Genomic DNA, 9,638 nt, shown 5'->3' with positions numbered 1-9,638 from the left:
AATGATGTTGTTAAAAATAGTTTATTTTATCTTAGAATTATAGCCAAGTTGAAGTCTATCCTCTCTTTTAATTATTTGGAGAAGGTTGTTCATGCCTTTGTGTCTTCTCGTTTGGATTAAATGTATCTGGGTGTGAGTCAGGCCTCCCTCTCTCGCCTGCAGCTGGTTCACAACTCAGCTGCTAGGCTTTTAACTGCATGGTACCAAAAAAAGAGACCACATTACTCCTTTATTGATTTCATTACATTGGTTTCGATACAGAATACAGTATAAAGTGCTGTTGTATGTTTTTAAATTTCTCCATGGCTTGGCACCAGAGTATTTCTGATTTAAATAGTTTACATCAACCTTTGAGATCTCTTCGATCCAATGATCAGCTGTGTCTGACAGTTTCTTGATCGTGATTGAAATGTATAGAGGTGATAGAGCTTTTTCCATGGCAGCCCCTAGACTATGGAATGAGCTCCCACTGTCCTTACAAACATCTACTCTAGGATCATTTCAGAGGGGTTAAAACATATTTATTTTCCTTCGCTTTTAATAATGTGTTGTAAACTGTATGTATTTTTGGTTGTATTTGTTTATTTTTGCTATTCTCATGTACAGCACTTTGGTACCCATTGTGGTTTTTGAAAGTGCTCTAGAAATAAAGTTGAGTTGAGAGTTGAGTCAAAGATTCTAGCTGAACTTGTCTGCCTTTATCGGTCTATATATCAAGTAAGATACAACAATACATGTAAAAGCACATTCATATTCAAAGTTCAAACTTTATTTGAAGATGAAAACTTAATTTACACTAAATAGAACCATAATGTAAAACTTTGCACAAGCAAACACAAGCTCAGAGGGTTTAGACAATGAGTAAAGTCCTCCTGAATAGGGAATACTTGAAAATAGCATTGCACATCACAAATATCAAATTTGACAGGGTGTTTGCAGTGAGTCTACTGCGATTTGGCCGCATGATTAGGCCTCCATGGCTGAACACCCTCTCAACTGGTGCACTGGTTGCAGGTGCTGCCAAGACCTTTATGCCTAAATAGTACAGCTTCCTTCAAATGCCTAGTCCAGAATTTCAAGCAGTCAGTTTCATCCTCCTCAGATGCTGCCTTGATATATGCATTGAGTTCTGTCATACCACTGTTGGTCACATGCTTCTTTTTGCCTTTGCTTGTGATAGCCCAAGAAAAGTTGTTCTGTCTTTGCTGGAGGTTCCTCGATCCTCATCTCCACTGCTGCTAGCCTCAGGGATAGAGACCTTTTCCATCTCAGATATAGCCAAGTCTGGGGAAAAAAATAAAATAATATATATAAAGGGAGTATAAATACACATAGTAAATGAGGGAAATAAACAGGAACAGTTGGACAAAAAAAACAAAAAAACTAATCATTATCAACTAACGAGAACTCATACAGACATGACAGAAAGAATCAGAACATAGTTGTGACAATTTCTTTGTTCATTACATGTTGACCCAAAAACACATTAATATGCAAATTAAATACAAAGCATAGATACATTGTATATAATGGGAAAACCAGTTTATGGCCATTTTACACACATATTTCATAAAGCAAAATGGTGTATCAAATCGTTATGTTATATCTTTCAGAATCATCTTTATACAAGGTTTGATATTAAAAATAAATATATATATTGAAACCTAAAAAAATGGTTAGTGATTAAAGAAAAATCCCAATATTTTTTGCCTTTTCGTGCTATTCGTCTTTTATTTATTTATTATTTATTTATTACTATTATTTATTTAGTCCTGGAATCTGACTTCCCATCACTGCACAATATGCGTACAAACCCTTTAACAAATTTTTTAATAATATTTAATAAAAGGTTGGAGATGTCAAGTTTTGGCCATTGCTGCAATTTTTGGCTAGGCTGTCATACCAAGAAATTCTGAACACTTGCAAAAACAAAGGAGTACCAACGCCTCAGTGCAGATTCGCACAAGTGCCCATCGAGGGCGCATATTGGCCACAAAGGCTCCTTTAAAGACAGCCCTACTGTAAGCTGAGGTTGTTAATCGATAGTATTTGCTTCAGCCCATCAACTCACATCATTTCATCTTAGTTTTATAATTATAATGTTTAAAAGCAGAATTAGTAACACTATGATTCCCCATTTAGCTTGGCTTGGTTCATGGCTTATAAAGCTTTAACAAATTAAAATAAATACAAAAATACCCTATGTGACTAATGTATGGAAAAATTGTTTCATTGTATAGTGAGAGTTTGTGGCGTGGCTACTGTAGCAGGTGGAGCAAGTGGGTGTTTAGTTGGTGTGGGACCATGGCTGATGCATTACATTGGAAAAGAAAGCTTTGGTTTGTAACCTCTGTCAGAGGGTTTGCAGTCTTGCCCAGGTGAAAATAAAAGATGGGAGGCGAAAAGGAAAACCCGAGGTACAGAACGGGAATTCCCTCAAGTCTAAAAGTAAAGTTGTCTTATATTCTAGAATATGTATATTTTTGTATGTCTATTTCTTTCACTTCCCTTATTTTATTCCATTTAACAGTTTATTTGTATTTATTTATTTATTTTTTTTCATTGTGGCAAGTGTGTTCTTTGACTGCATTATATTGTAAATATGACTGTTTTCCTTTACCTCATAGGCTGCAGGGATTGGGTGCTGTTTGCTTTGATTGTAAATATTTGTATATTTTTTCCATCTCCTGTGTTTGTTGCAGTCATGGAAGTCCATTGTGATGCTCTCCCCATGACTGCATGAGTTTCCTCCAAGTGCTCCAATTCACCCCACAATCCAAAGACATGCAACATTGGTTAATATTTACATTGGAGACACTAAATTGTCTTTAGGTGTGAATGTGTGCGTGTCTGTGTGTTTGCCCTGTGATGGACTGACCATCAGTCCAGGGTGTTTGTCTCCTGCTGTGTGAGACACTAGCTGCAGTTTGGAGAATGTCCATATGGAATTTCTAGAGTCATTTATGGTGTAGGCCCTTCTCTGTCCAACTCTGTCAGCCTATTAAAAACTTCCAGCAATCAGCCTCTATTACATTAACTCCTAATGGATGCAAAGCTACCAAATTTATGAAGATCCAAAAGGAAAGTCTCTGGTTACAAAGCAGACCAATCAGTACTGTGCTGAACAAAAACAAGAAACAAATAGTTGTTCCACTCAAGAAACCTTAATGAAGCTTTTCCTGTACTGAATTTCTCATAACAATTCATGGAGGTCTAAAATCTCCCATTACATATTTAAAACTACACAAACATCTCACTACAATGTATTCAGCCTAGATTGTACAGCTGATCTTCTTGTTATAGAAAAACAGAATGCAAAATAGTGCTGGTCATTCAACACCCGCAGAGATATTTATCCATACCCTAACGAGTTTATTAATATGAACATTAAATGAGAATGAGAAGTGAGAATGTGAGACTTTTTTCATAGTTTATTTACAAACATAGTGCACAATATCCTCAAAATCAAAAAAAAAAAAAAAAAAAAAAAAAAGAGGGGTGTGTGAATAAAGGCACATTTTCACATACATACTCACACACCTTTGTGCCATTCCTGGAAACAATTCCTGTTCAACTGAAGACACAAGTGAACGTCACATGCCTGACATTTCCAAGGTGTCTGTTGCTTCTTGCCAAACACTGCTTTGCAATGCGCACATATGCGGCGACCAGTAGTGGCAATTTTTCTGACATCCGAGGTCAGCTCAGCTCCTGGAACCGGCACGTGGTCAATACTGGTCTGTTTCAGTGCTTCTTTCTGAGACACACCACAGAGCTCTGCAGTAAGCTGCTCCATAAACTCCTTGTGCGTCATGTTGCCGTGTAGCTCCTTGTGCAATAAGAAAGCGTTGGTGGCAGCAATGTCCAAGAAGTGTAGAAAGACTTTTCTGTACCATTTCATGGTTTTGTGCTGTGCAGTGAAATACTCCAACAGCTGATCGGACAGGTCAGCACCCACCATGTGCTGGTTGTACGCAATCACAGGTGAGGGACACGGAAAAGTCTTTGTCCTCCATGTATCTTGTGCTTTCACTTTTCTTTGCACACGGTCTCCTGTATAGGCAGCATGAATGGTGGAACAAACAGACACCTCTTTTTTGTCCATCCACTTCACACACACAAGAGGCCCATCCCGAATCCACCTGATGGATCCCCTGGTGGACTTTTTGGTCAGCGAATTAGATGCGCTCTGTGGGAAGCCCCTCCTGTAGTCTCTGTAAGTCCCACAAGCACCAAACTTCATAGCAAGCAGGTCTGTTAAGAGCTTTGGACTTGTAAAGAAATCATCCATGTAAACATGGTACCCAGAGCCCAAAGCTTTCTTGTCCAGAAGAGACATCACAGCATCGTATGAAATCCCATGGCCTGTAGGAAAGCTGTTCTTGCCCGTGTACACAGAGAAGTCCACAGTATATTCATTTGATGTGTCAGAAAGGACATAAAACTTGAAGCCCAGCTTTGTTGGCTTTGGTTTCGTGAACCGTGTCATTCCAAAATTTGCTTTGCATGCCACCAGTCTTTCCTTGACAGCTAAATTTCTTTTAGGATGATAGAAGGCTTTGCACGCAAGACGGATGGTGTCCATGAGAGGTTTGATCCTGAAAAGTCGGTCATGTTCAGCTGTGCCCCTCTTTTTGTCATTTTCCTTGTCTGCATCTGGGTGACTCATGTGCAAATTCCATGAAATGGTGCGGTATCTGTCCCTTGACATAACTGTGGCAGGAAGTGGCAAAGAGAAAAGACTGTCCTGCCGCCAATAGTCGGCGATGGAGCTCATCTTCACCGCGGCCATGTAGAAAACGAGTCCAATGTAGCGGTACATCTCGCCAATACTGACATCTGTCCAACTGTATTTGCGACCCTTTGCAAGTGCCCTGGCAGCCTGAGCGTTTGTGTTGTGGCACAGATTTGACACGGCGCTCTCTGAGAAAAACAGTTTGAAAAGACTCATAGGGGAGTGAGAGTCAGCGAGACTCAACTGCGGCCCAGGTTTTCGCGCAGGCAGAAATCTCAGAGTCTCTGGATTAATGTCAACATCAGTTTCTGCTTTCCATGATGAATTCCTGGCTCTCTTTGCAACAGGTATCTGGTCACTGTCATTCTCACATCTGAGGAGGGAGAAAACACAAGTGAGCATGCTGACAACAGGATCACAACAACATTAACAATTACTAATATTGACATATTGTCCACTCATTACAAATGCACATATAGGTTGTGTGTATTATTTCACAGTAAGTAATCAAAATTAAACTGTCAGTTGTAAAATGAGGTGTGATTGCACACTTACTCGTTAAGATTCTCAACCGTGTTGAAAACTGAACGACGCTTGTGTGCCACTTCTCTACGAGGTGCACGTGAAGGAATCACATTCCTAAGAAAAAAAAAAAAAAAAAAAAAAAAAAAATGTACAAGCACAAATATTAGTAAACAGTTATCAGCTTAAGTTGTCCAAGCCAAGGTGGCATTCCAGTGCATGCATAAGTGATTGGCAATTAATGGATATGGTCACACGCTTTATATGTGTTGATGGGGCATCAACAACCTTATGTCATGCACGTTCAAAACATTTACACCCAAGCAGATAATGGAGAACACAGTTAAGCTCCGTTGATGAGGCTGTATTTAACAGCAAATGCCGGTCCTGAGCAAACCCAAACTAGAATATTAGTGTAGTCTAAACGTTTTTCTTCTCCACATTATAGAGCATAACATGTATGTGCTCGTTTTGTAAGACATCTAGATGTAATGAAAAGTCCACAGGTCAACATTGGTAGATTTCCCTCTGGCTAAATCTGAAACAGCTATATGCGACTGTAATAAATAAAATAAGAATAAATGGCTTACTCATCAGAAAATGTGTCCTGCGCTGGATCAAAGCCCTCTTCAAAGTGCAGGCCTTCATCATCAACGTCTTCGTCGTCTTCTGATGAAAAACTGAATTCTTCCTCACTGTCTACGATCATCCGGAGAGCTCGCTCGCGTGCGTGACGTGCCATCGTGATGAAAGGTCAATAAAGCCAAACAAAACTTTGCAGCCAATTTTATCTTATTGATAGGGGGCGTTTACCACATCCCTCTGGCTTATTTCAGGTCGTTATCATATGAATGATGCGTTCTGCGAGAGGGTGTGGCCAGACCGGCGCTAAAAACAAAAACAAAACATGAGAACAGGAAAACCCCTTGAACTTTGTATTTTTGTGTAACTCTCTCGCTCTTTCTTTTATTTTTGTTGGATTTCATACGTTTCTTCTCTCTCTTTCATCGGCTGTCTTGGTGAGCGCGCCTTCTTTGAATACAGATTTTCCTGGATCTGGAATGTTCTTCCCCGGCATAAACATCACAGTCCAGGGGTACAGTACTGGATATTTATTTGAAGCTCATGGTAATTTCGCATGGCTGCATTTTCTCCCTCTGATTGGCTGTATTCACGCAACGAATGGTTGGAAGGCATTTCATTGGGTAGAAAAGGCGGGCTGCATTGACACGTCTGCATTGTCCCCTCCTATAGCACCACCCCTGAATCTCCTCCCACACAAGTTTCTGAAATTTCCCGCTCACATAAACGATTATTTATTCGGCAAAAAGTAACAACTATGAATGTCAACTCTTTGAAATAATGCAATCTCTGAATGCGTGTTTATGTATAACAAAACAAGAAAGCTCTTGCAAGTGCGCACTACAAAATATTAGTCCGTCCAAGAGTGCTGAACTGGATATTTATCGAAAGCTCATGCTAATTTCAGAGGGCTGGATTGGTCAGAAACGGGCTGCTAGAGAAACACATCTGCCAATTGAAAGCTTCTAAATGTGAATCCTTCCTTGGCCAGACCCGCCAGTGACGTCACTTCCCCCACACATCTCTTGTCTGACTTTCCCGCTCATGAGGTGTCCAGGCAGATCACAACAAAGCACTTTAAATTGACAGTTGTAATTCCGCAATGTCCTTACATAACATTGTCTATTGTGTATATTAAATTTACTCTTTGAGAGAATGTGTACATATCTGAAGATCCGGAGTCCCGGATTTGGGCAAGCACGCCTTTATGTCTCGAGCTACTTTAACCTTATAGTGGAAAATGAAGCTCGTTGCAAGGAGCTCGAGGCAGGATACCTACACAACGTCCATACTCAAACTTCCAAACCTCTCTGTAGATTTTTCAGAGAATATTTAACAGAAATGGTTCATGCATTATTTCCAGCATTATATTTAGCATATAGCACAGTCATCTGTAAATACTGTTATTTTTATTTCATTTTCTTCCCATTGGTGAAAACATGTACTCGCACGATGATACACTTACAACACTTTTGAAACCTGTATGAATTCATTCAGTCGTGTTTGACAATCACTAACCTTTCATCATGAAAACACTGCTTGTTTTGAAACGCTTTATTTTATAAAAACCACAATAGGAACAGCACTACTTATCAAGACCTGGAAATTACTCAAATCCCATACTTTTCCAGACTGCGTAGTCGAGGTATGGCTACTAAAATAATAGCCAACATAATTTAAAACATACTCTTTTTTTATGAAAACGTGGGTGGCTCTTAAAAGAGCCGTTGGGTCCATTCACTACAACGAAGAAGTTTAACCTCCGAAGCCGTACAGAGTGCGTCCCTGTCGCTTCAGCGCGTACACAACATCCATGGCGGTCACGGTCTTTCTCTTGGCGTGCTCGGTGTAGGTGACGGCATCGCGGATGACGTTCTCCAGAAACACCTTCAACACTCCGCGGGTCTCCTCGTAGATCAGACCGGAGATGCGCTTGACACCGCCACGGCGAGCGAGACGACGGATGGCGGGCTTGGTGATTCCCTGGATGTTATCGCGCAGAACTTTACGGTGACGCTTGGCGCCTCCTTTTCCGAGCCCTTTACCGCCTTTGCCTCTTCCAGACATGGTTGCTACTAACAAGGTTTTTTTTTTTTTTTGGAGCTGAACGTCTTAATGCCAGCAGGGCGAACAAAAAGACCTTTTACAGTCGTCTACAGGACCTTGTTGAAACACATGAAGGCGGAGCTATATGTAGGCAACGTTGTATGACGCGCATCGCCAGCAGACTGAAGGTTGCTTTCAAAGAAGCAATGGGCGTTTATCTAATATATTATAATAATATAATATCTCCAAAGAGTGAGTGTATGAACAAAAAAAATAAATGCAAATAATGTTGACATAAGAAAAAATGCATTTTACAAAATGGCTGCTGCAAGGTATTCAAATCTCATATTGTCAGCCATGGTATATACTCACTAAATTAAGTAGTTTTTCTTAGCCAATCTTAGCCTGAAGTAATGTCATAGTTAGTTGAATCGAGTATAATTGTTGTGGAAATGTGATTGTACGCAGAGCGGCCTACGAACTCATTGTGAGACTTGAAACTGGCTTCTGCTGATGAAACTGCAAACTATTCTTCATTAAATTTTTCTTCAATTTATTAATTTTTTTTAAACTTTGACTCCGGGTCTTTATTCAACATATCTGGTCTCAAGGGTCCTAAACTGTTTATCCCCAACAATATTATATACACATATATACATACACACACACACACACTTTTACTTGTGTTTTTAAAGTAATATTTCTGTAAAGTCTAGGGACAGAAAAGTGGATGTTTCTGTAGAATGACCGAAAGAATAAGTGTACAGGAAAAAAAAAAAAAAAAAAAAAAAAATTATTTCGCATACACCCCCTTACAAATTCGATACAGTGCACTTATTCTGTCGTTGTTAGAATGTTTTACCTCATAATTAAAGATGAGTTTCACCACATTGATTGGGCACGCAAACGGAAATCTGCGTTGTGTTAAAGTCAATCATATCATTCAACTCACTCATTTAAAGGAGAAAATAGGTGGCTCTGAAAAGAGCCTTTGTGGTTTTTGCGTAGTTATCAAACCGCAATTAATTTATTTGGCCTTGGCTGGTTTCTCGGTCTTCTTGGGCAGCAGCACAGCCTGGATGTTGGGCAGCACACCACCCTGAGCGATGGTCACTCCGCCCAGAAGTTTGTTCAACTCTTCGTCGTTGCGCACCGCCAGCTGCAGATGACGGGGGATGATGCGGGTCTTCTTGTTGTCCCGAGCGGCATTTCCAGCCAACTCCAGGATCTCAGCGGTAAGATACTCGAGCACAGCCGCCAAATAAACAGGAGCACCAGCACCAACGCGCTCGGCGTAGTTGCCTTTGCGGAGAAGCCTGTGAACACGGCCGACGGGGAACTGCAGTCCTGCTCTGGATGAGCGAGTCTTAGCCTTCGCTCTTGCTTTGCCTCCGGTTTTGCCTCTGCCACTCATTGTTACTTTTACTTAAAACAGTTTCAATAAACAACGATGAAAGAATGGAGAAATTGAGTTTCGAGGTCCTGCCTTTAACCGAACGTTCTTGTCGCTCATTGGTTGACAGTCTGTGAAGATTTCAAGCCAATCACTGAACTTCCCTCCAACACACATATCTCCAAACCCCACCCACTTTTAGTGATCGGTTTTGGTTAAAAGCTAGGTAGAGCTGGGTAAAAACATAGACATTATATTAAACACTAGACGCCCTATTAGCCGCTGGACCGTACGTCAACGGCGCCGCCATATTGTGCGGGGCAACGTTCGCATAACGCTCATAACTGGAATTGAGAAAAA

At 40.5% G+C, this 9,638-nt stretch overlaps 3 protein-coding genes across 3 annotated transcripts; all 3 read right to left on the bottom strand.

Annotated features, from left to right (window-relative positions):
- Positions 1-747: 747 nt before the first annotated feature.
- Positions 748-6,601, bottom strand: LOC125247346 (piggyBac transposable element-derived protein 4-like). Its single transcript, XM_048158598.1, has 5 exons — positions 6,246-6,601; positions 5,848-6,145; positions 5,291-5,374; positions 3,541-5,108; positions 748-1,284 (listed from the first exon to the last, which is right to left on the bottom strand). Exons 2-5 carry the CDS (start codon positions 5,997-5,999, stop codon positions 1,148-1,150), a joined length of 1,941 nt encoding a protein of 646 aa, XP_048014555.1. The 5' UTR covers positions 6,000-6,145; positions 6,246-6,601; the 3' UTR covers positions 748-1,147.
- Positions 6,602-7,233: 632 nt separating this feature from the next.
- Positions 7,234-7,957, bottom strand: LOC125247355 (histone H4). Its single transcript, XM_048158608.1, has one exon. The coding sequence runs from the start codon at positions 7,904-7,906 to the stop codon at positions 7,595-7,597; it is 312 nt and encodes a 103-aa protein (XP_048014565.1). The 5' UTR covers positions 7,907-7,957; the 3' UTR covers positions 7,234-7,594.
- Positions 7,958-8,698: 741 nt separating this feature from the next.
- LOC125247352 (histone H2A) lies at positions 8,699-9,325 on the bottom strand. The gene has a single exon (XM_048158605.1). It carries the CDS (start codon positions 9,297-9,299, stop codon positions 8,913-8,915), a length of 387 nt encoding a protein of 128 aa, XP_048014562.1. The 5' UTR covers positions 9,300-9,325; the 3' UTR covers positions 8,699-8,912.
- Between the last annotated feature and the right edge of the window lie 313 nt (positions 9,326-9,638).

This window comes from Megalobrama amblycephala, linkage group LG15 (genome assembly GCF_018812025.1).
Source record: "Megalobrama amblycephala isolate DHTTF-2021 linkage group LG15, ASM1881202v1, whole genome shotgun sequence".
NCBI lineage: Eukaryota > Metazoa > Chordata > Actinopteri > Cypriniformes > Xenocyprididae > Megalobrama > Megalobrama amblycephala.
This window is presented reverse-complemented; position numbering and strand designations above follow the sequence as displayed.

What these genes read in the sequence shown, in the direction of transcription:
- LOC125247346 (XM_048158598.1), bottom strand. Translation starts at nt 5,999, where the DNA reads ATGGCACGTCACGCACGCGAGCGAGCTCTCCGGATGATCGTAGACAGT. An exon ending in CAGGACACATTTTCTGATGA is followed by an intron (nt 5,375 to 5,847) that starts GTAAGCCATTTA and finishes TTTTTTTCTTAG; the next exon opens with GAATGTGATTCCTTCACGTG. An exon ending in TTTCCAGGAATGGCACAAAG is followed by an intron (nt 1,285 to 3,540) that starts GTGTGTGAGTAT and finishes TTTTTTCCCCAG; the next exon opens with ACTTGGCTATATCTGAGATG.
- LOC125247355 (XM_048158608.1), bottom strand. Translation starts at nt 7,906, where the DNA reads ATGTCTGGAAGAGGCAAAGGCGGTAAAGGGCTCGGAAAAGGAGGCGCC.
- LOC125247352 (XM_048158605.1), bottom strand. Translation starts at nt 9,299, where the DNA reads ATGAGTGGCAGAGGCAAAACCGGAGGCAAAGCAAGAGCGAAGGCTAAG.